Here is a 27,327-nt window from a genome sequence, read left to right as displayed (position 1 = left end):
ACACCACTCAGCAAGAAGTTTTCTCCTCCACGCTTCCCTGCCCGCTGTGGACCCTCTGGAGATCAGTATCACTGCTGGGCCCTCAAAATGGTGTAAAAGAGAGGGCTCCTGCAAGGGCTTCTATATTTACTGGGCTGGCTGGTGTTTTGTACAAATTAATCTCTTCTTTCTCTGTCTACGTCGAGAGAAATGAAGATGGGAATGGAGCAGTGCTTCCTTGCTGGTTTTGAACCCACGGTTTAGCAGCAAAAAGCCTAGTAGGTCGACCATTTCATAAGGTCTTTCCTACTCTGTTTTCCTAACAGCTTTTCTTAAGAAGTACTCCCCAAAACCTTAAAACACCTTAAAAAAAAAAAAATTTAAATCAACAAGCACCATCTCCTGTGTCCAAGCAAGACTTCTATGTCCCAGCCAGTACCATGAAGGTTGCTGGGACCAGCTGAACCTCCCCCAGGGAGTAGCTTGGGGCAGCTCACAGAGGAGATGGATAAAGAAACTGATCCAGTAAGGGTTTTCCTCTTCCAAAGCATCCCCTTGCAACTATGGGGTTTAGTGACGGGCTGAGAAAGTCAACAGGCTTAAAGGCTTTCAGTGCCGGTAAGTGGAGTGGCTGGCTGCCGAGCATCTGGTTTCAGAAAGGCATCCATCAGCTCGCTGGAAATACTGCTCGAATTCCTCCTTGGTCGGTCCCTAGGAGAAGGGATGCCTTTGAAGGCATAGTTTATAGAGCTGAAGGGTTTGTATACGAGGCTCATCAGCAATCTAATTACAGCTCAGCTTTCCCACTGGAAACAGCCTCAAGCGCCTCAGACAAGATAAATTATATACACGCTCCTTTCATCGGCACAAAACCGCTGATCTCCCTGCCTCTCCCATCGCTCCAAGTTTACCAGAGAGGCTGTGGATTGTCAGGCTATACCGCTTGCCAAAAGTCATGGGAACACCTTCTGTTTTACAAGGCATCTCATATGTCCCAGCACATCACAAGTTGCCCTCCTACAGCCTCTTTTGCACTCCCCCCGTTTGCTTTGGATCCAGTCTGCAAACTCAAACATTTCTAGACAGAGGTTATGTTTACAAGATCTCTAGAGGTGACCTCCTTCCCTGCCTACATCTGATGGAGATTAAGAATCCCTCGCTCTGTTTGCCTTCACGACGACAGCCTTGCCCTTTCCCCAGACACATCCGTACAGGCAAGTTTGGTTTACCCCTTCCCTACAAAACTCTGGTTTTGAGCCCCTGGACACAGCTACGTCCACCACCGCTGCTGCTCGGGGCGCAGCTGCAGAGCGGGGACCCCCTGCGCCCTCCGCTTCACAAGCGAACCGAATGGGGTGGCTGGCTTTTACTCACAATTAAGTCAGGCAATCAGGCTCTTGCACACAGCAGGTTTGGTGCCTCCATGGCAATGCATGTGTCCGAACTAGCTATAAATCACAGTTTTCTTAAATGGGCACTATTTCAGGGAATCCAAAGCAGCTGGCATTGGGGCTCTGTGTATATGGCATTTAGTAAATGCACTCACGCTTGAATTTGAGCTGTGAGGGCCAAGAGAAGCAAGCCGACTGCATTCACACCATCCCCTGGTCCCGACCTGGCTGGGAGCCACCTCTCTGCTCTTGGGCAGAGGGGCAGAGCCCCTGCATGGTCAGCCTTAGCTCGGTCCCCCTTGGACACCACAGAGCCCAGCACAAGATACAAATCCATTGGAAATCCATCTCTGGAAGTGTTATTGCTCATGAAATGGTTCAGTTTTTAAAGCCGTCAGTGCCAGGCCAGTATAGGAGGCTAGAAAGCCTGCAGGTCCCTTCCAGCCCCTGGCAGGCTGGGGATGGAGCCTGGAACGACTGTCTCGGGGAAGGGAAACAGCCATTTCCAAATGATGCATCCTATTAAACCACTGCGACTGGAAAATTTAAGAAACAGCATCTTAAAGCAAACAATTTCATTTATTGAAGGGGATGAAGAAACAGCCCTTATATATGAGGGTGACTAAGTGTGGGGTGTGAGCTTAAAATTTAAAAGCATGTTGAAATGTGTTTTCTGCCTCGGCCACACTGGCTCAACGTGCAAAAAGTCACTGGCTGAAGGTCATCACAGGGAATGTGCCAAGAGTGGGAATTTCCATGTTGACCTTTAACAGCAAAGATGTTACAATGTTCACTGCCTGCATCAGCTTGAAAGAGTGACCGCTCCTGCAAGCACCGTGAGCTCCACTTCTGGTGCTCACCTTTCATCTCCCACACAGCCTGAAGACTGCAGAAACGTGGTGAGAGGGATGCATTTATTTCTCATACGGGCATGACAAGGGTCGTCCCGCTTCTCAGCGTCCACCTGGAGCACTGGAGATGGGAATACACTCTGTCCTCTGGATCAGGACAAAACCTGAGAGGAGCCCCAAGGCAACGTGGCATGCTGGTCACAGCAAGTTCTTTTGGTGACGGTGACCCAGAGCTGAGGTTTGCAGCATGCAGAGTGCTACCTGGTATTCATATTTCACAGCAAAATGTGCTGCACGTTTCCAGTCTCAGCTATCCTGCGGTCACACGCAAAGCTGGTGTGGTTAAGCAGTCTCCATGCCATGTAAGATCACGCCTGCAGGAAGCCTTCCACCACTACGTCGATGATGAACCTAGTTTCACTTCCCAGTTTCATTTCCAAGATGATAAATGCGTCCTCGAGGAGGGTGTGTTTCAATTCACCTCTGTACCAGCAGAAGTCTCTTGGTGCAGGACATTACCCTGGATTTTAACCCCCTTGAACCCTTTGAGCTTGCATGTTCTCTATTAACGCTGGTTTGTGAAGCCAAAAGACATTAATTATGTTCTCCAAACATAACACGAGATGTTTTTTTCGGTTCTCATCCTTGAAATGAGACGAGCTTAGATGTTTAAAAGATCCAGATCTAACTGGGAAATGAAATGCTCCCTCTGAATTTGATAACATACTTTCCAGCCAGCTCTTGATTGTTGGGGGGGCTAACACGAAACACATGTCAGGGAGGCTGCAGAAACATGCTGGGAGGGTGTAGCAGAGGAAAGCAATGCTTCTGGCGGGGGAGAGCAGTCCCCAGACTAGGTTTGGACTAGTCTGGGCTCTGGTGGGGCGGGAGCCGCAGGGCGCACTGCTGCTTGGAGGCACCCTCTAACCAAGGAGGCCACTGACGTGGACCGAGACCTGCAGCCCAGCTGGTCCCTCTGACTCTCTCCCCGCCCCGAAATACATCCCCATCCCACTGCCGGGCCCTGGCTGGGCTGCACGTCTCGCTGTCACTCAGGTGGCTTTTGGCAGGACATCCAGTCGTCCTCGTTTCACCCCAGCCGCCGCTGCCTCTCCCCTTCAGCTGCCCGCCGGGACGACAGCCGCAGACCAAATCCCCTCTGCTTCACCCCGGCACTGCACAAACCCGGCTTGGCAGCCCGACACCAGTGCAGGGTCGTTGCCGGCAAGCAGGAATCGGGATAGCAGCTTCTGGCAGAAACTTCCAGCCTCTGACCCTGATTTCATCCCGGCTTCCTGACAGCAGGCTGCAAAGTGGGACCCCGCGGTGGCCGAGTGCTCGGCGGAACAGCCCGTCCGCCCTCTGCAACAACTGAGTTTGCCTTGTAGGAATTGCACCGACCGCTGCTGCACCAAGAGGTCTGAAACTCAGTGCACTAAAAGCTCTGTCGCTTGGTCTTTTGACAGAAAGTGGTTTTCCTAAAGCCCCCTACTTTTGGGGACCACAAAATTATGCAAAAATACTGGCTTTCTTTTGAGAGAAATAAAAAATGATCCCAGCTTTTATGGAGGGGGAGAAAGGATGCGAAAACAAGCCCTTCCAGCGCTTCCTTTTTTTCCCACCTTCTAGGAAATTAAATTGATGTGCCTACCATACAAGAAAAAAAAAATCCTAATGATTTTTAAGCCAGTTTCTTGGTTTCTGAGCACTCGGGAGGGGAAAGGTCATACTGCATGTTCCCATTAAATCAATCCACTTATTTTTGTGCCTCCGTGCTCACATCCAGGCTTTGGGTCAGGACCTTCAAAATGCTGTGCTTTTGTCATTTTTGGTTACTTGACCAACTAGTTCGAAAAAACCCCACAAAAAAACCCACAGGAAAACCAATTAAGAGAAATAAGTTATGACAAGCAACTTCCAGATTCCCCGGTGCCATCCCTTTAATGAGCCCTGGCCGCTGTGCCCGTCACCCGGAGAGCAGAAGCCACTTTGTCTGTGCTCCCTAGAGATGAAGGCACCAAAACCATCTGCTTATGAAAGAAGCACTGAAACCCTACTGACACAGGGCACTGCTTGAGCATCGGTTTTGTACCAGACCAGCCCATCTCCCAGCGAAAGCATCCGACGTCTGCAGGAGAGGCTCTGGGAACAGCACATTTTGAGTGGGAGGAGGAAGGGCAGCGGAAGAGGCTTTGAACACTTGGAAAACATAGACCTTTCCATTTGGGAAAGGGCTATGGTAAGACACAGTGCCTGCTTAGGCAAATAAATCATCGACTTCCCCACTAATCTCTTTCCATGACTCAAAGCAGCCGGCGCTGCACATCAAGAGGCCAGGCAAGGCGAGGCAGCCTGCCCGCGGCACAGCTCAAGTTCGCGGCGCCGTTCTGCTGCCAGATGGTCGGCACCGGTAGGAAGTCAGGGAAAGCTTGGGAAATTTTAAACAGTGGGGATGGGCTTAGGATCCATTCCCCAGGTCACACCGGTCTGGCAGAGAAAAAAAGGGCGGCAGGCTGGCAGGAGCATCCCCAGCTCCTGGAGCCTACCGAGCACAACCACCTCCTTGTGAAAAGAAAGTTACTATATAAATAAAGACAGACAAACGTCAAGGGTCCAAGGTTCCTGTGTAAACTGAACTGCATCCACTGACTGTCTCCATTCACACCAGAAGAGAGCTCGCCCACGCTCATTTATCCACACCACAAAACTGAAACAAAACAAACACTAAGAGGCTAGTAATAAGTAAATAGTGCTTTTCTGTATGTTATTTACACCAGACACCATGGATCTGCCCATCTTCTCACTGCATTAATTTCAATGGATATTTATATCTTGAAGCATATGGGTTTGGCCAAGAATCGACAAGGCTTTAAATAAGCCTTTATTTCAATCCTAGCGCTGGTTGAGCTCACCAGTCATCAAAAATAGCATCAGAGATACAGACTAATGAAACCAAACGTAGAGGAATAATTACATGCTTGAGTTGCTAATTCAGCCTTGGGTACCACAAGCCCCATCACCAGCTCCACATTACTGCCAGCATCCCATACATTGCAGCACTGCCCTTACAAAAAAAACCTCTCAGCCCCACCAATTTCTCACTCACTTGGGAACTTCTGGGTTAAATGACAACTGGGCAGGGAAAACATGGCTTTGGAAACTGCTGTCTCATGAAGGCAGCTGAAAGCAATCCGGGGCAGGCGGATTTCCTGCAGCAGCCCTGGCCAGCCTTTCCTCATTTTCCTTCTCTCCGCTACAGAAGCGGAGCTGAAACGCAATCACGAGATACGGCTGATGATCCACCAGAAAGCCAAAACCAGCAGCAAGGAGTAATTTCCTGAAGGAGATCTAAAGCTGCATTTCTTAAAATAAAGCGTTCCTTTTTTTTTTTTTTTTAAAGTAAGCTCAGCACTCCACAAATCTCTCGACTTTTGCTTACATTAGCGCCTCAGCTGAGCCTGCCACACGTGGCCTTTTGGATGGAGACCCAGAGCTGGGAATTGGAGCTTTTAGGTCCTGCTGCCTACCCTGCTACCAATGCAGGGAGTGATACGGGGCGAGGGGTGCTGCCAGAGCCTCCCAGAGAAACAGTGCTTCATCCTGAACGGGGGAATCGGGATGGGTGCGCCGGTTCCCTTCGAGCCATGGGTCCAAATACCATCCCACCAAATTGGGGCACATGCTCATCCTTGGCTTCATCACCACTTAAGCACTGACATGGAAGGCACTGCAGAAACTGCTAATAGTTCTTATTATTCCTTAAGCCAGATGTATGTATGTGTGTGTGTGGAATCCTGTTTTTTTCCCCATCCTCTGTTTCCCTCCAGTCCTCTAACTCAAAAAGGGCTCTGTGCCACTGTCCTTTTCCACTGACCTCCATCCCCTCGACACAGGTGTTTATTGGGTCTCTCATGGGACACACTGATGCCTCTCCCACTGTGGTACTCCCTGCTCTAGCCAACTCTCCAGCCCCGCAGGCACATTAAGGAATTTCATCTGCAAACCCCTAACAGATGAGATCCGCTCTTCCAGTGCGCAAAACCCCCTCACTGCAGCTCCCCCACTTGTTTCCTTTCACCCCAAAAAGCCTGAAAAAGGAAACCGCTTGGCAAAGACCCATTTTCAATTGGCTCTCCCAACCCTGCCCAGATACCACCAACACCCATGGGTCCAGAACCAGGAGCTTCTCCCCCACTTACATACTTCATGGCCCATCTATTTGCCCAGGTCTGCTTATACAACTCTATATTTAGCCTTCAGCTTTTGTCACCGTGAAGGAAGATTTAGAAACATGAGGTGACATATGGTAAGCACGCAGTTAGATGAAATGCAGATAAAGGGCTTGAGAAAAGCTATAGTGCTGCAACCCTTTCATTGATGCATGGTGCCTCCAGAAAGGATGAGCTTTGTCTCCCTGCTCTGGTGCCCAAGTAGCCTCCTACCAGCTCCTACCACCCAAAACCTCCAGATTTGTTCTTAAAATAAAACTTGGCTCCAAAATAAAGCTGAACGATCCCAAATGCCTGAACTCCAGGGCCAAATTCTATGGTTCAGGTCCATCCTTCAAATGAAAAGCAGAGTAATTCCCACCCTGCCGAAGCCCAAATGGGCAAAATGTCCTTTCATCTGGACCTTGTCAAGAGGAGTGGACTCTGGAGCAGATTCTCTCTCTGCAAAATCCAGTGCTGTGGGAGCCTTGCCCAGTTCTGTGTTTGGATGCAAACACATAATCTGATGCAAGTTCACCAAAGGTCCATGGTTTTGGAATGGATTTCTCCCTTCCCAAAGAAGCTGGAAGAAGTCAGAATTTCATTCAAAATAAGACAAAAAAAAAAGAGAAAGAACAAACCCACAGCCTGTGCTGCACTTCTCTTTCAGGTCAATTGTTTAAATTCAATTTTTTAAACCAAACCAAGCAAAATTCACAGGTTGTCAGTGCATGCCAACAAGAAATGTGGAGACCCGAATTTCACTCACCTGCTGGTTTGAGGCTTTTATCTGCCTCTAAACCCCAAATACAGCTTCATTTCCAAATGTTTATTTCTGTTAATCACTATCATCAGAAGGACCAAATGCAAACGCCAAACTCAGTGGGACGCCGGCCATAAAGGCAGAGCATTTAAGCGCGTTTGTTCTAAGACCATCTTCTCTCTTTAGGGAGCGAGTAGGCGATGCACTGTGTTTTCAAAGTTCATCTTGGTTTTATTTTGGAGCTTTCTACTTTCTGAGATAGGAGGTTTCTGCCCGTGGGAGGCGATGCTGCAGCAGGACGGGGGGTTTGGGTACGTGCATGCACCATCAGATGACACCTCCGGTTGCGACCCACATGCTGTGCCACTTTAAGAACAGAGACCCACAGACAGAGCTCTGGCTCCCATAAAGATGTCGAAGACGTCACTTCTTTATTCTTTAATTCTGCCCTGGCATTTAATGCCTCATTAGCATGCATTAACGCTTGCAAAAGGTCTGCTCAAGGACAAGGAGAAACCCCAATGAAAAGAGGGAGGAACAGCAGCGCTCTGTGCGGGTTGGTCCTCCAAGGAGCTGCTGCCAGATTTGGGGAGAGCTGCAAGATTTTGACAGCAATGAGGGCCCGGGCAGGGGGAAAGGAGGGGTAAGAAAAGACAGCCTTGTCCTTTCGTGCCAGGAATGGAAACTCTGGCGAAGCAGTACTCGATCCGCTGGGGAAAGAAAGTCCAACTCAATTGCTGTTTCGCTGTGAACAACCAACACAAACCCTTGGCGTGAGCAAGGCAGGGCAGGCAGGGTATACCTGCTGCCAGAAACACAAAGGAAGATGAAGAATAAACACAGCACTGAGAAGAAACATGAATGGAAATATCATTTGTGTTCCTGTGAGAAATCCATGCAAAGATCATAAAATATCTCGAGTGGAAGGGACCCATAAGGATCATCAAGTCCAACTCCCAAATAATCAATAATGTTTAACAGGCAACGAGGTAATGGTAATGCCTGGTGGTGTAACACTTAATACTGCATTTATTTATTGAGAAAGAAATCCAGAGGAGCATATACATCAAGCACAGAGCATTCTAGCTAAGAACCATCTACCTGCACTGAAAGGCAGCCACCTCTGAGCTGAACCACAGCAGCTGCACCGGGCCACACGGGAGGTCGTTAGCAGAGCAATCAGGCGGGGTAGCCGGGCTTTTTTACACACTGCAGCTATAAGCACTGGCCATGCTTTCGCAGGTCATGGCTGGCAGGCGAGGGTCACCCTGTGCCATTTGCCCCAGCCCAGCGGCAATTTGAACCCCTTGGGATCTTCAGCCTTTTGAACAGGCATGGAGCAGGACAGGGAGGTGCAGGCTCTCGGAGGAGAGCAGCACATGTCTCAGGATTAAATTGGAAAGAGAACAGAAACCAGGTTAAAGGGGAAAAAGTCAATTCAGAGAGGAAGCAGAAGAGAGAGATTGGGGAAGGGTGGAAATTATGCCCCAGGGGGAAGTGGCAGGGAGGTTTCAGGAGCCTCCCAGGACTGGAGATGTGCGGAAACACGTGCACTGAGTCACCCCCATGCTCCTCCAAAAGGCCACCGAGGACATGCATGCCAGAGAAATGAAGATGAAATTTGGGATGCAAACCCCTCCCACCCGGCTCTCAGCCCCTCTCTGCACCGGGGCTATGAGCCACAGCTCCTGGAGATGAGCAGACCTGGAACCACATGGGACACGCAGCTGAATTTGGTACCTTAAGGCTGAGACACCTGCGAAGAGTGAAGGAGCTGTCGGGAGTGAGAGGTTGGCTGCACAGATGCCAGTAAGACAGCGTTAAAGACAGGTCCCTTTGAAGGCGGTGGTTTATGGGGTGTCCATCTCTCTCGACTTAGGGCTGCCAAGGGGAGGGAGCTTGTGCCCGAGCCAAAACTCATCCACACAACCCAGAAAGCCCGCATTGGTAGAGGATGTGTTTTAAATAAAAATCCTCCTTGGCTTCTCTGTTACAGATAACAAGCAGTCCACTAACAGGCGCTGACGGGTATCAGTGGTCAGCAGTAACACACTGACAAGGCGTGAGTGCCCCCACTTCCCTGCCTCGCCACAGCCCTCCAAAATAATAGTGGTTGATGCTCGGGAACCCCTTGCTTGTAAGGAAAATTCAAACGCTGCTGAAGAGGGATGCTAACGCCAGCCAGCTGCTTGCACAGCTCCTGGGGAGTCTCTCTCCACCCTTTCAAATCATCTGGGAGCCCGGGGCTGGGCGTCCCTGCTTCCCATCGCAGAAGGGCAGGATGTAAGCACGGGGCACCGCGGGCTGTCCACAGCGGGTTAGCACGTCCCCTACGCGCCCCTGTGGTTTCTCATCCTCTTCACACTGTGTAAAGAGCAGAGAGTTTCTCAATGACATTCCCCATTAAAGGCTGAGAGGTTTCAAGTGTTGCTTTCAGAGCTCACTGCCCCCAGGCCAAGCACGACCAGACCGGACCTTTCGGGAAGGCACCATGAGAAGCAGCCCAGCATGACCCCAGGACTCGGCTACCGGCTCCCGTCACCGGAGTGATTCCTAAAAGCCAACATCCCTCATGTGCCGGCAGCGGTGGGCTCCTCCACAGTTCCTTCATCGCCTGTGGAAACGTTTTCCAAATCACCGCTCTGCCTCCCCAAAACATTTTCCAAATCACCGCTCTGCCTCCCTGTGGGCAGCTCCCGCGCTCCACAGGAGGTCAAGCAGGAATGCAGGAGTATCAACAGGAGCATCAACAACTGCCATCAGAAAACATCTGGTTTACACAAACACACTTCTGAAAAAAAATAAAAAGAGGAGTTCTTCCTCATTTGGGGCTTAGATGCTGTCACGCAGACAAATGACATTGGACGCATGGCCAACAGCATCCGCAGGGAGCTTGTACGCAGGGCGAGAGCAGCGTCGGTCCGAGCAGGATGAAGGTGAATTCAGTTGACTGCTCTTCCAGTTAATCCCCATCACAGCCCTCAGCCCTGCCTGCCCCAGATGACCTGGACCTTACATTTCTTTAGACTGACACACTGGATGGGAGTAAATGGAGCTGACCTAAACCTTACATTTCTTTACGCTAATCCACATGATGAGAGTAAGTGGAACATGCCCAGCTTCACAGTTTAACCCCGAAAAAGGAAGAAGACAGCGGAGGTCCCCCATTTGATTAGTTTCTTATTAAATGTTTGCAGTCTATTCTTGTTGGAGCCAAAATGTTTCACAGGTGGAGGGGGGATGTAAGCTGGAGAGGGGATGCCCACCCAGCAGCGACGCCAGGCATGGGCGCTCCGGCCTCAGTTCATCACTCTACAGAACACAGCAAGTCAGAGGTTTATTTTTTCCTCTTATTCAGGGGGATTTTTTTGTTTTATGCATTTCTTCTCAGGCACGCAGATGTCTCGGGACAAGGGCTTTGGCTGAGCAGCTTCTGCAGGCGATAAAAGCCAAGGCAGAATGGGAACGCAGCAAGGAGAAAGGCTTTTAGGAAGTTCTAGGATAAACGTGCAGCCTGAGTGAATCTTGACCACATCTTAAAAGAGAGATGCTACCGCAGTGCCATCTCCTCGCTACTTATTCTGGCCATAAGGTCTCCCTGGGCTATGCAGCAGCTCCGTAGGCAGGAGACCTCAAGATGCCTGACACCAGGTTTGTTGGCTGCTAAGAAGGAGCAATGAGCACCCTGTGCCCCACACGGCGTGATGACACTTACACACCTCTTTTTTCTAGCCCAACCTCATCTGGTTTTTAGCTCCCTGTCCCATACCCTGCTCTTCAGTGGGGAAAAGAGACACTCGCACAACCTATAACCTGCCCTAATCGAAAAGGGTTTAGGTTCAGAGGATTTTTCTAGGTTCACCTCACCCCAAACCACCCTCGCATGCCCTGCAGCCCCAAGAGCACATGCAGCCGCTGCCTGGCCCCCCCGCAAGCCCTGCAGCCCCAAGAGCACATGCAGCCGCTGCCTGGCCCCCCCGCAAGCCGCCCACCTGCTGCTAACGACTGGGACTGCTAACAAAGCAAGTGGCACCGAGAGATTGCACCGTAATGACCTGAGCTGCCACCGCATCCTCTGTCACCAAAATAAGCCTCAAAAATACTGGTGTGCTCCCCCATCCTTCTCTGGCCCAGGGAGCGGAGCAGGAATGACCTGCGGGTTGGCTGCCCCAGAGACGGAGCCACATCTCCTCCGCAGCTGCGTGGCTCACGGCTGCACAAGCACTTAGCAACAGCCAAAGGATTATTTTTAACTTCCACATCTTATATCCCTTTTGTCTTTCCCCTTCTCCACTTTTCTAGGCAGTGCTCAGATTCCGCCTTTTTACACAAACTAAATTAAAAACCCCCAAAATCCCCCAAATCAAAAACCTAAACATAGCAAGACTTGATGTGACTTAAAAGAAAACATTGCAGATGTGGTTTAGGCTCCATTCCCTATCCTCTTTCTGCTGCAAGCCACTGCTTCCCTTCTGGCAGGGGCTACATTTGCCTCATGCCACCCCCCCTTGGCAGGGCCGCAGGCAGCGGGCACAGGCAAGCTCCCCATCCTCCCCAAACCACGCTCAACCCATCACCCGCACCTCGGAGGTTAATAAATCAAATACTATCCGTTTATTTCTTAACAGCAGCTTCTGGTTAAAGCTTAGATGCGAGGAACAAAGAGAATTAAGAGAGAAATATTTGTTAAAACTGGATCACCTTTAGTCTCACATCTGAGCCTTCAGATACACCCCAGCATCCTCCATCCAGGCACTACCCAGGGCAGGTGAATAATAGCTACAAAAGTAAGTGTGGAAAAAGGTTTATTTCCGTAAGATGTGTCCATGGGCTCAGTGATTTGTATGGTAACAGGTCTCACCAGAAACACCAGGGTGGAGACACCAGTGGTGCCATCAAATCTGAGCGCTGCACTCAAAGCGCCGGGCTCTATTTCCACGACCAGAAACTGCCACGCTGGCACCGGAGCCATCGTCCCACCGGACCTCCCGCAAAGGCAGAGCTATGGAACGCCGTTACGGCGCCCGGGACAGGGAACGCCAAAAACAAATTGCAGAAGTGGGAGTGAGATTTCTAATTTGAGGCTGCGTTAAAACAAACAAAAACCCTTATCTCACTGGGCCTTAGTACAGGCTAAAACCTCACAGGGAAGCATTCAGAAATAAATACTGAGGATTTACACGTCCTCAGCAGTTTTTGAAGTGGTTTCTGCAGGGCAGCGGGAGTCGCATCGCACGGCAGCTTGGCTATTCTCTGCGAAATAAGCCACGGATTTTCAATGAGCTGTCACTTCCTAAATCCTATTTCAGAAGCGATTCTGGCACTTGCATGTATTTGCAAATTTGACACCCGATACTCTATAGCTTTTCATGTCACTGGAAGCCCTGCACCGGCAAGCGAGGCCGGACTCCCGGCTCCCGCGCTCCGAGGCATCGCCATCTCGCCGTACTTTAGCCAGCCACGATCTTTAGCCATCTTAACCAGTTAAGATGCTCTCAGCTGCTTAAGAGCTAGAGAGAAGTTGCAGGGCTTGATTTACAATTGCAAAGTGTTTATAAATCTGATTTATTGTCTAATTTTAAAAAAAATGGAGACGAGAAACCACAAAAGACCTGATCCCACAAAGCTGCACCAAGCAGTCTGTGTGTGGCTCAGGCAGTACGGATTTTCAGGATGAGATCCTTTGTATTTTAGGAGGAGAAACAGCTTGCAGCGTGGCGAGCGCTCTTTATTTTCGCCTTGGTAATGATGCTCCAGTGCACAACCACAGTCCTGGGCTGAAAGAGCGCACAAACGACACCCACACGGGGTGGGTAACAGCGCTGATGGTTAAAGCGAAATTTCTCTAGAGACACCAAAGTAAAGACAATGCTGTACTACTCTGCATCCCTCCCCCCAAAAAAAATAGGTCTGCAGCACTGAAGCTAATGAAGCTCGGCCTCCGGCGGGCCAGTCTTTCTTCATTAGAGGCAAACATGTGATGCCTTCACCGGGGCCTCTCCCCGCTCTTGCCACCGAGTTTTATGGGACCTTCAGGAATGCAATTAGCGCCGAGATGTTTCCTCCTTTGTCAAACTGCCTGGCAGGCAGCCAAGGGGTTCAAAAGCCACTGGGCCGCACGGCCAGCTGCCCCTTCCTCAGCACGGCTGCAGCAGGGGAGCAGGCTGCAGGCCGGGGGCAGGCGGCAGCAGGGGAGCAGGCTGCAGGCCGGGGGGCAGGCGGCAGGCCGGGGGGGCAGGCGGCAGGCCGGGGGGGCAGGCGGCAGGCCGGGGGGCAGGGGGGCAGGCGGCAGGCCGGGGGGCAGGGGGGCAGGCCGGGGGGCGGGGGGGCAGGCGGCAGCAGGGGAGCAGGCGGCAGGCCGGGGTGCAGGGGGGCAGGCGGCAGGCCGGGGGGCGGGGGGCAGGCAGCAGCAGGGGAGCAGGCGGCAGGCCGGGGGGCAGGCGGCAGGCCGGGGGGCAGGCGGCAGGCCGGGGGGGCAGGCGGCAGGCCGGGGGGCTCTCTTCCCCTCTCCCGCAGCCACCCACATTTCAGAGTAGAGGCCAGAGCGGCATGCCAAAGGTCTCAATGCAAGAGGGCAACTTCTCCATGCGGAGAAAAATGGGGAGCGAAGCGTTCAAGGCTTTGGGAAGCGACTGCCTGCTTTGTCGGAGCACGATGCTGTGGATAACCCGTTTGCATCTCTTTTGGAGGAACAGAGCACTTCTGCAAGCCATCGCCAATGGCCCTTCCAAAAGCTGGATTAATGGTTTGAAACAACTACTCTGGAGCTGTTAGCTGGACTCGGGGAGCAGCACAACAAATGCCACTTATTAGTGACGAAGCAGCATCGACTAAGAGTTGGATGCAACTTGAATCAACATTTACGACATGTTATAAATGACTCCTTTTCCTGCCCACCTCACAGATGCAGGAGGCACGTTAAACCTCCCACTAACAGGAATCAAATTCTTACTTCTCCTTCAGATTATCTCCCACCCAAAATCTGCTTCTCCACTTCATGCGGGGCCATGAATGGACAGGATCCGTACAAGTACTGTCTGTAGTCATCTTTCCTCTCAAACCCTGACAAAATGAGGTGTCAATATTTATAAATGGACCCAGGAATGAAAACGCTTTTGCTGGCCAAAGGACTGAGTAGCGTGAAACAAAAAGCTCAAAGTTTGTTTCAGAGTATTTCAAACCTGCTGTGGCTTTTGCCGGGAATACGGGATGTCTGAGCGCAATCTGCCGCCCAGCCCTGTGTCCTGGCAGTAACTCAACCGGGACACTGGATCATAAAAGGAAGAAATGCCCAGGCTGGTTGGTGATGGGCTCACAGTGCCTCTGAGCTGAGGCATGCAAAAAGCACGGCCACGTAATGCAAAGCAGTTTGCATGCGTGGATTTTTACTTCTCAGCTTGGAAAAATGTGCTTTCCTCCTCATGCTCCCCCAGACCTCGGGCTGGGTTGGACCTGCTGCTCTCCCACCTGCTCTGGCCAGGATGGGCACTCAGAGGTTCATGATACAGACTCGTTCAACAGCTTGGGCAGGCGTAAATGCATTTAATGGGGGACACCGCAACCCATGTGCTAAAATTGAGGTTGGGTATCTTTGGGATGAAAACACTGTTCAAAATACAGTCATCAGAAATGCACTGAGAGGCACTAAGTGCCTTCCACACTACCAGAAGATTCACACAGTATAAATAAAGCCCTTGACAACAGTGATGAGTTCCCCTCATGGGTCCAAGCCAAGCAACTCCCAAGCAAGGACGGAGACAACAATGATCTGCAGCAAAACGACAGCTGCCTACACGCTGCTTTTTTGGTTTCTGCATTTGCTAAAACCTGTTGGTTTCCCCTCACGATGGGATTCAGCCTGCGAGAGTGGTGGGCACCGGGATGCCAGAGCCTTTCAGGGACAGACATTGTACCCAGGAGAAGACAGAGGGAGGGCAGGGTGTCATTTCTCCCCCTTGCAGGAACAAAAGCAGCGACCGGACCCTGCGCGGCCGCCCCGGGGGACATCCTGCACACGAGGCGTGACCCAAACTCCCCTGGCTGCCAAGTCTACATAAGCTGGTGGACTGAGACATTCAGTGCCGAGTTAAACACACGGCCTTTTTCAAGAAGGCCCCATTTGTAGGGAGGAGAGAGCACACGTCTGCTGGAAGCTACCAGAGATGCTTGTGTAACTGGTTGTTAGGGGCAGCTTTGGGCACAGCCCCACTGTGCAAGCTCAGACACTTTTGGTGGGCTGGAGAAGCCCCAAGCCTCTTGGGCTGACAAAACCATCTCAAAATGCTATGTCATTGGCACGGCGCTTGCTACAGCTCAGATTTAGCATCGTAACTGCTGGAATTAAAAAAAAAAACAAACAAAAAAAAAGCCAACAAAACAACAGCAATGGAAATACCAGGAGGCATAGGGAGAATCACCCCACCCCACACAGGCGTGCCAAAGTCCATCCCACCCCTGGAGCAAAGAGGAGGCCACTTGGCCTCAGCATACCCTTTGTTTTCTTCCATAGCTATAAAAAGGACTTTAAAATGACTTAAAAAAACTCTGGCAAATCTCAGACCAGCTATGCTGCTCTTCCCAGCACCAGAAGGCCTCCACAGGGACAGAAGAAAGCAGGTGCAACAGAAGACACGCAGCTTGTTTTCCTGTGGAGTGGCAGAGCTCTGGCTCTCCTGATGAAATGGAAATTTGAGCACTTGGAAATTTGAGCAAATGGAAATTTGGCACTTCTCTTGCAGTATCAATCGCTACACCAGTAACTTACAACCTCTCTTTATAATGTCACTGCCCTGCTTGCTAATAAATATATTCTTTTTGGGTGGGATGATGCTACCAAAGCAATATGGTCATATGGAGAGCCCCCAGGCAGTATAGCTTTTAATTAGAACAATAAACACAGCTGAGTTTATTTTTTCCCCCATCTACCTTAAAATATACCTTTTTCCTGCTTGCTCACCCCTCTCTCTGCTCCTGCATCAGCAGGGAGAGCTCCAGCACTCCCAGTCCAGAACAGTCACTGTGGGAGGTGGTACTGGCCTTTCTCACAGCTCTGCAGTGGGGAGACCCAGGGCGATGCCAAAACCCGGAGTATCGCCTGCGCCATCTTCAGCAGTGCCAAAACATCACTAGCCAGGCTAAAGGAAAATAAGCACGAACATCCTCTACTCGCCTAACAACACGATCATCTCAAACAGCCAGAAACTTGCAACCAAAAGGTGCCCCATCACTTACTGCCCAGCTCGGAAACATGCAGTACAACATAAACAGTGGGGAAAAACCCACCAGTTCCCCAGAGAAAACGTGAAAAATGGCTATTTTTCTAAGCTTATGCTTGTTTTGGAAATTTTGCCCAAGATTTTCAGTTAAGGAAATATTTCACTTGCTTGAAAGCAGGCAAGTTTTAAAGAATAACCTTTTGCCCAGCTCCAACTGAGGGAATTATGTCCGAGGGCTAATCCAGGCAATTACGTGCAAGGTAAATTATGTGACCTCGGGCTGACAAGGAATTAAAGCCATTTTAGCACACACAGCTAAATAACTCCTCTACCTTTGCTTAAGCAAAGCTGCCTGGCTACATCTTTCCCAGTGAATGACTTGTTTTCCCAGTGGGCAGAAAAATCTGTATGTAAAACACCTTTAGGAATCTTCAACACAAATTTTCTCTAATAAGTAACAGACTGAAACACAACCTTTCCTTCCACCTGCGCTGCACCAGTAGATTACTTCAAATGCTTCATCTTTAAAAAAAGATTGTTTCTGCCTACGCAGGGAAGGATGGCACACGTAGAAGAAATCCAACCTAAGAAGACACCAAAAAGCTTCAGAGGATTCAAGCCTGTGCTGATTTACTCTTTCCTAGGGATATACTTCAGTGTGCAAGAGATGTGCATGGTTACGTCAAAATAACAACACCAAAGCCAAGACTCTGCTCATCTCCGTGAGACCCGGGCAGAGGACAAGCCTGCCAGGAGACAGCCTTTCACTCTAATGCTGGAAACTCAGTTCTGATGAGGTTAATGCACTTTTTGCTCATTAGTGTGAATGCAATTAAAACCTCTGCCTCCTTTTTTCCGTAAAGAAAAGAAACGGAGCACAGATCCCTCCAGAAACAGGGCAGATTTCGGCAGGCGGGGCAGGCACAGCCCCTCACACACCCTGCACACCCCAGCCCAGCAGCCTTCCCCGTTTCGGGGTGGTTTCCCCATCCCCGTGAAGCGGAGGGCAGAAGGGAGGAAAGGCTCCTACCTGAGCAGAGGACTCCCTTGTACCTGGCGCAGGAGAAGTCGTCGCACTCGCAGAAGGGCCCGTATATGTTTCCAAACTCGCTCTCGTAGCAGAGGCACTGGTTGCAGCTGCACTCCCCTCTCCCGCTGCAGAGGGGTTTGCCCTCCGCCTCCCGGCACATGGCGTGGTGCATGTCCCCGCTGGCACCCTCCTCGCACTCGCACTTGGCCCCCAGGTAGCCGGCGTCGCACTCGCACAGCCCGCAGGCGTAGGTCCCGTTGCCGCTGCACTTGCCGCTGGCCGGCGCAGCATGGCCGGTGCACCCGCAGAGGCAGTTGTAGGTCACCGCCACCTCCAGCGTGTCCCGAAAGCCGGCGGGCTTGATGGTGAAGGCGTGGGAGGTGTCCTCGGCGGGACAGCTCCGTGCCTCCACGGCCACCTCGAAGGAAACCTGGGGGGGGGGGGGGGGGCAGGTTGAAATGGAAGTTAACACGCACAACCCCAAAACATCCGTCAAGGGTGTAACCCAAAACATCCGTCAAGGAAGGCAGGAGGGAAGGGCAAATGTCCCAAGGAAAAGCCATGGAGCGATTCCCTGGAGCAGGGCCACGCTCAGGGCATTGAGCTCCACTCCCAGGTGTGCAAAACACCCCCCAAACAACTGCATGTCTAGCAAGGGCATCCGCAGCTCAATGCACCGACATCTGCCAGTCCCACGAGGGGTTCGGCATCCTTAATGTTTTAAAACTCTTTACTGTCAGCTATTAGCAGTGATTTTCCCCATCAGGGATCGTTGGTTTCTGTGAAGCAGGAAGGAATTTGCCTATTCCCGTGAAATAAACAGGGCAAAACTCTAGCAAATAGCCCGGTTTTCATACTACTAAAAATAATAAACTGCTGAAACCAAGCACTAGCAAGGATTTAACCAATGCAGCACAAGGGCCCGAGGTGCCTACAAGATCATGGATTTAGAAGGTTTTATGGGAATCCTGATCTGCACATAGAGATGTACATCAGTCACACAGTCCCAAGCTTTCAGCACGCTGCTAACGGGCCATTTTATGATGGATGCTTCTGTTAAGACTGGCTTCAGAAGGGTTTTACACCATTATATGGTTATACATCACCCTCCTACTCATTTTCTGTTGCTACAATCCAGTGTCAGGGATTTTCTCCTTGGGAAAACCAAGTCTGTCCTATGGCTGCTTGCTTGGCCCCCGATTTAATCCTGCTGTTTGGTGGGGGTCTCAGGCCAGCCAGCACGGCCTGGAGCTGCTGGTTAGCAAAGAGGATTGACCTTATTCCAAGGAAACGAGCCCCTTTCCTAGGCATCAGGAGGGAATGATTTTTCTCTGGAATCATTTGGGGTCACCTCGAGCTCTCACTGCCCGCATGCCAAGAGGTGACATGCAGACGGATGGGGGGGGGCAGCAGCCACCTCCAGCCGGGAGAGCTGCACCCCATGAAGCCTCCTTTGACCCCCTCCCATTCCCAAGGCCTGAAGCAATTAGGCAACGAGCTCAAATTACAGAGGAGAAGGAGATCAGAAAGCAAGCTAAGGGGATCAGGGTAATCCTGCTCCCTTTCACTCGCTGACACCCCCGCCCCAAGAACTAAAGCCAGCAGATTAGGATCCAGTGCCAGCATTATCCTCTTTGGGGAAACTTTCTTACCAGGAATCAAATCTTCATTCACGTGGAAGTAATGGGGCCGAGAGCAGCTGAACAAGGGGGTAAGGAGGGATGGGACCCCTGTGCTCCCGTGGCATGTCTGCCTGCGGAGGCACCTCAATACTCCGGTGCACCAAAAATGGGAGAGGTACCAGTGCCGGCTCCCTGCTGCACCCCAAATCTACTGCTGCCTGGGCAGAAGGTACCCCCAATTCATCCGGATCGGGACAGCCAGTCGTTCCCGCTCACGCCATCAGCCTCTGCGGATACGGGCACGCACGTACCCGCTGCCAAACCCCTTTACAGCACGAGCTGCAGCGGCTGGAGCGACCCCCCTGCTCGTGCCAAAGCCGGGAGCCCAGGCTCAACCACCAGATTAACTCTGCTACCTCGGGGGCTCAGGCTTTGCTGTGGGAACAAGGAGGGCACGTGCCTAGTGTGGCAACGCTCCAGGGATTGATTTTACCCGCTGAGTGGAGATCCAGTAAATTCAGCTAAAAAAGCTGAGGCCACCTCCCTTTTTAACACTTCACATGATCCTTATTTGGCAGGGTAAAAATCCAGCTACTGTTGACTCTTTCAAACTATTTTTATATGCCTCAGCGCTGAGAGCTCTGGTATGTTTGCAGAGCCACTCTTCTCAAATAAGGCAATCAGGCTGCTAACGAACCCGCACCCGCGTCCTGGTAGACAGCAAAACTCTGGAGAAGGGGAGGGGGTTCCCCATTGGTCTGAGCCCCTCCTGCTCCAGCCCTGCAGCCCAGCAACTCATTTATCTGTATCAATATTAAATTTTAACAAGCAAAGCTTAGCTTCTGTGGTTAAAGCACGGGATGGATTATGCCATGTATACTGTTAACATTAAGGGGCAAACTATATTTTTAGTCTGTGCTGCCATCCAACAACCCTAGGAACTGAACACAGGAGAGGAGGGTCGCCGCCTTTCTGAGCACCCTGTCTTTTTTTGCAATAGCTCCGAAGTTAACCATGACCTCTTCACTCCGGGAAAGACAGGTTTAGATTAGAATCATAGAATCATTTAGGTTGGAAAAGACCCTTAAGATCATCGTGTCCAACCGCTAACGTAACACTGCCAAGTCCACCACTAAACCATGTCCCTAAGTGCCACATCTACGCATCTTTTAAATACCTCCAGGGATGGTGACTCAACCACTTCCCTGGGCAGCCTGTTCCAATGCTTGATAACCCTTTCGATGGAGAAATTTTTCCTAATATCCAATCTACACTGCCCCTGGCACAACTTGGGGCCATTTCCTCTCGTCCTATCGCTGGTTACTTGGGAGAAGAGGCCGACCCCCACCTCGCTACAACCTCCCTTCAGGTAGTTGTAGAGTGCGATGAGGTCTCCCCTCAGCCTCCTCTTCTCCAGACCAAACAACCCCAGTTCCCTCAGCCGCTCCTCACAAGACTTGTGCTCCAGGCCCTTCACCAGCTTCGTTGTCCTTCTCTGGACACACTCCAGCACCTCCATGTCCTTCTTGTAGTGAGGGGCCCAAAACTGAACTCAGTATTCGAGGTGCGGCCTCACCAGTGCCGAGTACAGGGGCACGATCACCTCCCTGCTCCTGCTGGCCACACTATTCCTAATACAGGCCAGGATGCTAACACAAGCCAGGATTCTAAAATAATAACAAGAAAACCTTGAATATATATCGGACCAGGAAAAGACCAGCAGACCCAGCAATAAAAATGTCACAGGTGAAAGCGTGACATCAATATCTGGAATTAGAGGAGAAAAAAGCCCATTCTTGACTATCACATCCTGCTGCCTGATCAAGACCTTTTGGCTCAGAGTGCTGTAGACAAGATGCCTTGTCTATTCCCTCTTTCTTCACAGCTGACCTTGGGCTGATCTACACCACCCAGAGCCACTTTTAGCAGAGCTGCTCTCACTGGGTTTCCATATTAACATGACATGGCATGAGGAGAGCAGAGGAAGATGAGCAAAGCTGTATTTTATCGCCCGGGACCACTCATTGAGAGAGGTAAGCGGCTGCACAGGGGGTGAAACAGCCTCTGCAGGGGACGGACTGAATGGCAGACTCACCGTATCTCCTATTTTGAGATCCCCGCACTTCCTGAGCCCGGGATAGGACAACCCATCCTGGCACGTGGCAGTGAAGGTCAAGCCAATGTCCTCAGGGCTGTCCCAGACTGTGAGCTCCACCTTGGACCGAATACTCTAGAAACACAATGGGAAAGTAAGCCGTCAGGTTCCCAAAGGCGGGTGGGTTTCTTCTGCTTTATGTTTCCTGATGTTTCTCTTCTTCTGATGTTTCCAGGGGGCGGTTAGGACATCTCTGCACCTCTATGAAAAAAAATCACCCGTGCACACACATTGACATTTGACTTAACCAGCTCAGGAGACTTCTGATGGATGTAACTAGAGTCACGGGGAGCTGCCTACAGCCCCTCCGGGTGGCTTATGCCCTCTAGGACAGACGTGATGACCACTGTAGCCAGCACTGAAAAGATATGGATGCACAAGAAAAAAGAAGGAAGAAAACATTCTCGACCAAAATGGAACATCTCTGAGCCGAAGGTCAGAGCCTCGTGTGCACACCTGCACCTCCTCCTCCCCATAAACCAGCCCCTTAGCGAGGCGCAAAGCCTGACTGGTCGTACTGCACAGAGAAGGTGTAAAGCTGCACTAACTCTGTCCTGCTTTCTTGTTTTCACCCAACTGGTCAGAAAAATGTATTTTCCCTCTTCAGAGAAAATGCCAAACAAAAAGTACCCTTTCAGATGCATCAGCTGGAAACACCACCATGGGAAAAAATAAATGAAAAATCTCTTTCTCTGCGAAACTTTTCAAAGTGAAAAACGTTTTCCATCAGCGAGGTTTTGGTATGCTCCTACCCCCTTTCTTCTGCGTCTCATCTCTCCGCCCTGCTGCACACACAGACTTTTTAAGTCAAAACAAAATGAAGTTTATAAGTATTAATTCGGAATGATGTTGTTTTGTTTCATTCTTCCAATGGCTGGAACTGATTTTTTTACAAGTGGTGTCCAAAAAAGACAAAGGTTTTCAAAATGGAGTTTTTTGTACAAAGACATTTATTTTCCAAAGCCAGCTTGCAGCTCCATCCCTCCCCCCCCTTGTCCCCACCCCTCACCGAAGTGGCCAGATTAAGGAAAAGTGCTAATTCAGACCTTTTGCAAGTCCATGTGATAACAAAACCAGGGTTTACGTGCCAGCGAAGAGCTAACGCTTTTGGAAACGGGCAGGAAATAAATAAGTAAGTTTTGGCCAGGCGAATCTAAACAGCCCTTGAGAAAAAAAAAGAATAATTTCCCATCCCTCTGCTGTAATGGAGGAGCCGTTCATGGGGTGGCAATTTGGACCATACGGAGCATTCATCGCCTGCGGGATGAACACCACACGTGCCGGTAAAGCTGAACATGCTGCTCTGCCCAAAATTATCCCATAGAAATTAGCTGTCACACTGCTACGCTCTCCCATCTTCCTGCCCAGAGGATCTCATCTGAGGCACGGCGGAAGACCTCACTATGACCTTGCGTAGGCTCTTCCTATGTTCTTATACAGGTGCCAAGATTTCTTGTTAGCCCTCTGTAGTAATGCTATTAGCTTAATTGTAATGCTATTATTATTAGCCACTTTGCACCGTTACACAGCAATACCTTCTCACAGCACCGCAGCCACCACTAAGGACGACTGCGGGATTTTGCTGCTGTGTTCTTTGGTGGCCCCCAAGCCTGCTGCACCTTCAGGGATGAGCAGAGGATGCTGGAGAGACCTAGAGGAAGGACCTGGTCCTGAGATGGAGCAATGTCTCTGCCTGAAATAAAGCTGTCTGCTATAGCCCCAAAGAAATTCAAAGGATGGATCGTTTCAGTGTAAAAACAAGGAAATCCTGAACCGGCAGTGGCTCCAAGGGTGGCTGTTGTGAAGGCTGCCCGCTGCCTGCCACGGGAAACCCATCAGTGGTGTAACGAGAAACACATCCGAGACCTGCCTGGATTGGGTTTAGGAAAGTGGTTTTTAAACCAGCATCCTGTTTGCTCCCTTCGGTCCAAACCCAGCCTGTGTGCCCGGGCAGAGACCTGCCGGGGCCGCACCAGCCCGGGCACAGCCCCCCGGGAGCCTCTCCATCTCCCAGGCGTGTTGAGATCCGGGGGAAAATGGTTTTTTTCTTAGTGAAGACAGAGAAAAAAACCTGTTCCCATTCTCTCGTTTCACGCCCCTCCAGATGAGGGAGGGGTGACAGCACACCGGGCAGAAGAAAAAGGGAGAGAGAAGATGAAGAGATGGGGGAAAGGGATCTCAGGGCAATGCAAGCCCTGAGCAAGTCTGATGTACGTATCGGTGGAGAGAAGCAGACAAGAGAGGACCAGAGACGGCCAAAGCACTGAAGGGGAGAGGCTGAGCCTGGCCCAGGCCACTGCCACCCCACAGGAGAAGATGGTCCCTGTTGTAGATGAAGGGTTTCTCCAGGCTCAGAGTTTCCTTTCCATGAGGAATAAAAAAAGGTTCACTCCCACCTGGGAAACAGAAGTTTTAGCCTTCTCCCTCAGTGAGAATTTCCTCCTTCATTGCAGGAAAAAACAAAGCTAGCGAGAGGAGACGGGCTGGGCGGGTGCCAGGTTTCCCGTGGCCCTGGGCTGCCCGCAGCACAGGCAGGAGCTGCCAGCTCCCGGCAGCATGCCCGGGGGTCCCAGCCCACACCCACCACCCAGCTCAACAGGCAAAAAAACCAGCCCCAGTCTCAGCAACAGTTCATCCCACACTGCTCCTTCCATGGGGCACCTTGGTCTCAGCATCCTGGCAGTTTCCAGCTGCACTGGAAAGCTCACAAGCAAAGAGGAGGGAGCAGGACTGGGGGCGTCAGATCTCCAATGGTTTTCATCAGCTTATATCTACCTGCAAAGGCTCGAGGGGTGGTGAAATGGAGGCATGGATGCATGTTACAGCTGGGAAACTGAGGCAAAGGGAGGTTTTCATGCGATGGCGCTGAGACCACAGGCAAAGTCAACACGGAGTGAATGTTCATTTCTTTCTCCCCAGCCAAGCATCTTAGCTCCAAGACCCTCCTTCCTCAAGGGGACAAACTGGGACAACTGGGCTTTTATTTTGTAGTATCTCCAGAGCCTCATTAGCAGCATTAGCTGCTCATTGCCTGTCCTCAGAGGGTGAAGCTTTGGGAAGCACTCTTCCCAAGGGCATAACCAAATGCTGCTTTAACTGCAGGGAGCTGTGGGGGAAGGAAAGATGAATGTCACAGGTCATGTGCACAGCACAATCCTACATGACCTCTGAATGTGTAAACTTCTCCAAAGAAGTCCTTCCTTACTCCCTTGCACTAATGAGCATAGTACCAAGAAAAAGAGCTTGCAGCCATCGAAAGCTGTGTTCACAGGTCTCACGCATGAAGAACCCTACCTGAAGGCTGACCCATTACGGGGTCAGATCTCCATGCCCAGCACCAAAACAGCAATATCCTTCCAGGAGCACAAAGAGCAGAGCCATAAGAATTCAGGGAGAAGTCAACAGAAATGTTGACAACTAACTACCCAATGAACGTGCAATTTAGCTACTTTTAGTTGATCTGCTCCCCTGATCTCCATGGAGATGGACAACACAGGTCAGCAGTACAACTGCAGGTCCTTTGCTGTCCTTCATGGGCCCCATTGCGGCAGGGCAGGCTGCACTGCAAACGCCACACAGGCAGGGCTCCTTTGGGACCCAAGAGACACGGTGATGCTCATGAGGTGCTGAGGACCAACTTGTGCTGCACGGAGACTAACACAAGGATGCGACCTTAGCTGGAGCCTGGTCTCGTCTTTGGGAGGCCTCTGAACATCAGATAGCAAAGAAATAATCTATTTTACCTACTGGTGGGGTGCTCTGAGAGACAATTGTTTTAGATCCGGGCTGTATTTTGAGGGTAATTCTGCACATGAGAGACGTGGGGTGCAATCTCTGCTTCGCTGCAGGCTCCCTTGGATACACCCGTGCTCCTTCTCCACCTCACACACCTTGTTTCCCTCTCCAGGATGGATGCCCCAGCTCTGGCAGCGTGTGGAAGACCAGGGAGGGAGGCGGCCAAGCCGGGTGGAGCACGCTGGGGAGAGGCGAGCCGGCCGAGCTCTTGGCACTTTGCACGACAGCAGCTGCGGTATTAAAATGCACTTACGTTGTAGGCCTTGACGATCAGCTCGATGATATTCTTGGAGTCTTTGTGCAAAATCTCCACTGTTGTCCCAGGAATCAAGGCGGTAAAGTTCTTGGAAAAAAAGAAAATGAAAAGAAAATGCTAAGATGCAGAGAGGAAAGCAGAGGGAGAGGAGGGACTGACCCTGCGCCAGGGATACCAGCCACACACCCTGCCCCATCGTCCGGTGGTGTACACGGTACGGCTTGGCTCCCGTTAACGTGGAGCTTTTGAAAGCAAAGCATTGCTAATGCAGCACGTCAAACGCTAAACAAAGCTCATGGCCACAGGACGGGGACTAACGGACCCAGGTCTGCTGCCGCAGGGGGCAAGACCCAGCCGCTGTGCACTCGGGAGAGCCGTCACCGTGGGGAAGGAGGTGCGGCTGCCCCGTCTCGCCTCACAACCCGCGAGCATCCCCGGAGAGGGGGTGGAGAATGAGCTCAGCCCTCCCGCTCTCCACAGGCGAGCAGCGGCATCTCGACCGTAGCAACGCGGCTGCTTGTTGTTTTCACTCGAGCCTTGAGAGCCGGAGCAGAGGTTTCCGAAAGCAACGTCGCCTGAAACACCTCCCCACATCCGCAGAGGAGCAAAATCCCGCGGGGCAGCTCCAGACACAGGCCAGTCCTTGTGGCTTGGGTCACCTTTTCCTTCTGAGGGAGTTCAAACTGTATGTGGTGTGTTGGGGCCCTGGACTCCATGATGGAAAAACACAGCTGGGCAGAAACACTGCGTGTGATTAGGTAATGGGATTAAGTCACTGCAGAATGGGTTGAACAGGTTCCTGCTCTCTCGCATGCTGCACGGCTGGCAGCCATCCGAACGTCAAGATTAAGCTGGAGTCTATTTTAGGTCTTCACAAGCTCACTAACATACATATCTGTTTGCTCTAAGAAGCTTTAGTGCTTTTCACTGAAAGGACTAGTAGGGAGGGACAGCGGGCTAAGCCTCGCCTGCCTGCATCCGCCTGCCCCTGCCAGCCCCGCGGGCAGCGCATGGCCACGTGCATGCGCGCTTATGGCTGCACACGTGCGCGCTTGCGGCTGCATGCATGCACGCTTGTGGCTGCCTCCGCTCCACGGTGCCAGCAGGAAGATGCTTTCACAAAGCATTTAAATCTCCCCCCTAGCCCAGGCAGCTCGGCGGCGCTTACCTTGTACAGGACGTAATGACTTTTTGTAACGGCGAAAATCAGGTGGATGTTGTTTTCAGCCAGTTTCTCCCCAAGAAGCGCCAGGGAAGGATAATCCTAGGGGCACAAAAAGGGCGGAAAGACTGATGGGTAACACAGAAGCAAAGACTAATTTCATTGCTCTTCTCCTCCCAACAGCAAAATTCTTTCCACGCACATGGCATGTTTCGTTGCGGGACGAAGACCCTGCTGTACCAGCACAATCCCAACAGAAATAGTAGAAATTCTGTCATCCCTTAAATATTTGTGCTACACCTTTCACTAGAATATATGACTGATAACACCATTAGCTGCAGCAACACCTGAAACACTGGATTTCTTTCCTTCTGCTTTGCCATCAGCAGACGCACGTGTGTAACAAGCTGGCTGCTATCTCCAGGGAGGCAAGGCAGGGAGATTTAGAACTGCAGTAAATGGAAATGTATGATTTTTCACCCAAAGCAGAAACACCCATTGCCTGCTCTTTCTCCATACTGGATCCATAAAGAGATTACGATAAGCTCTTTAATTCTGCAGACTTCCCAGACAGAGAGAGTGGCAGGAAGATACTACTCTAGCTACCCACAAGCAACAAAACAATGAACCAGGGCTCACTTTCAGGAGACCAGCTTGAGTTTAAAACCCCAGGCTTCTTCTGAAGTGCTGTCTTCATTTAAAAACACCTCGTTTACTTGCAGACTGGAGGGCTGATTGAGGGCCTCCAAGATTCAAACATGGAATCACCAAGGCAGCATTCCCACGAGCTACCCAGCATAACTCCACATCAGTACGAGGGCTGTACTCCCTTACATATACACTTGCTAGGATTGCACTGGGGGGTGGAAAGAGGGTTTCTCCGAGGATCCTAGCCTCTGG

At 51.1% G+C, this 27,327-nt stretch overlaps 2 protein-coding genes across 2 annotated transcripts in view; one reads left to right on the top strand and one right to left on the bottom strand.

The window, feature by feature from the left end:
• Positions 1 to 27,327, top strand: part of PARP9 (poly(ADP-ribose) polymerase family member 9) — a 542,373-nt gene that overhangs the window by 4,883 nt on the left and 510,163 nt on the right. The gene's annotated exons all lie outside the window — the stretch shown is intronic.
• Positions 1 to 27,327, bottom strand: part of ITGB5 (integrin subunit beta 5) — a 65,148-nt gene that overhangs the window by 9,401 nt on the left and 28,420 nt on the right. The window contains exons 7-10 of the mRNA XM_075152820.1: positions 26,434 to 26,529; positions 25,263 to 25,352; positions 21,155 to 21,289; positions 17,438 to 17,867 (exon numbers count right to left, since the gene is read on the bottom strand). Of these exons, the coding sequence (XP_075008921.1) occupies positions 17,438 to 17,867; positions 21,155 to 21,289; positions 25,263 to 25,352; positions 26,434 to 26,529 (751 nt within the window). The remainder of the gene's footprint in view (positions 1 to 17,437; positions 17,868 to 21,154; positions 21,290 to 25,262; positions 25,353 to 26,433; positions 26,530 to 27,327) is intronic.

This window comes from Calonectris borealis, chromosome 6 (genome assembly GCF_964195595.1).
Source record: "Calonectris borealis chromosome 6, bCalBor7.hap1.2, whole genome shotgun sequence".
NCBI classification, from domain to species: domain Eukaryota; kingdom Metazoa; phylum Chordata; class Aves; order Procellariiformes; family Procellariidae; genus Calonectris; species Calonectris borealis.
This window is presented reverse-complemented; position numbering and strand designations above follow the sequence as displayed.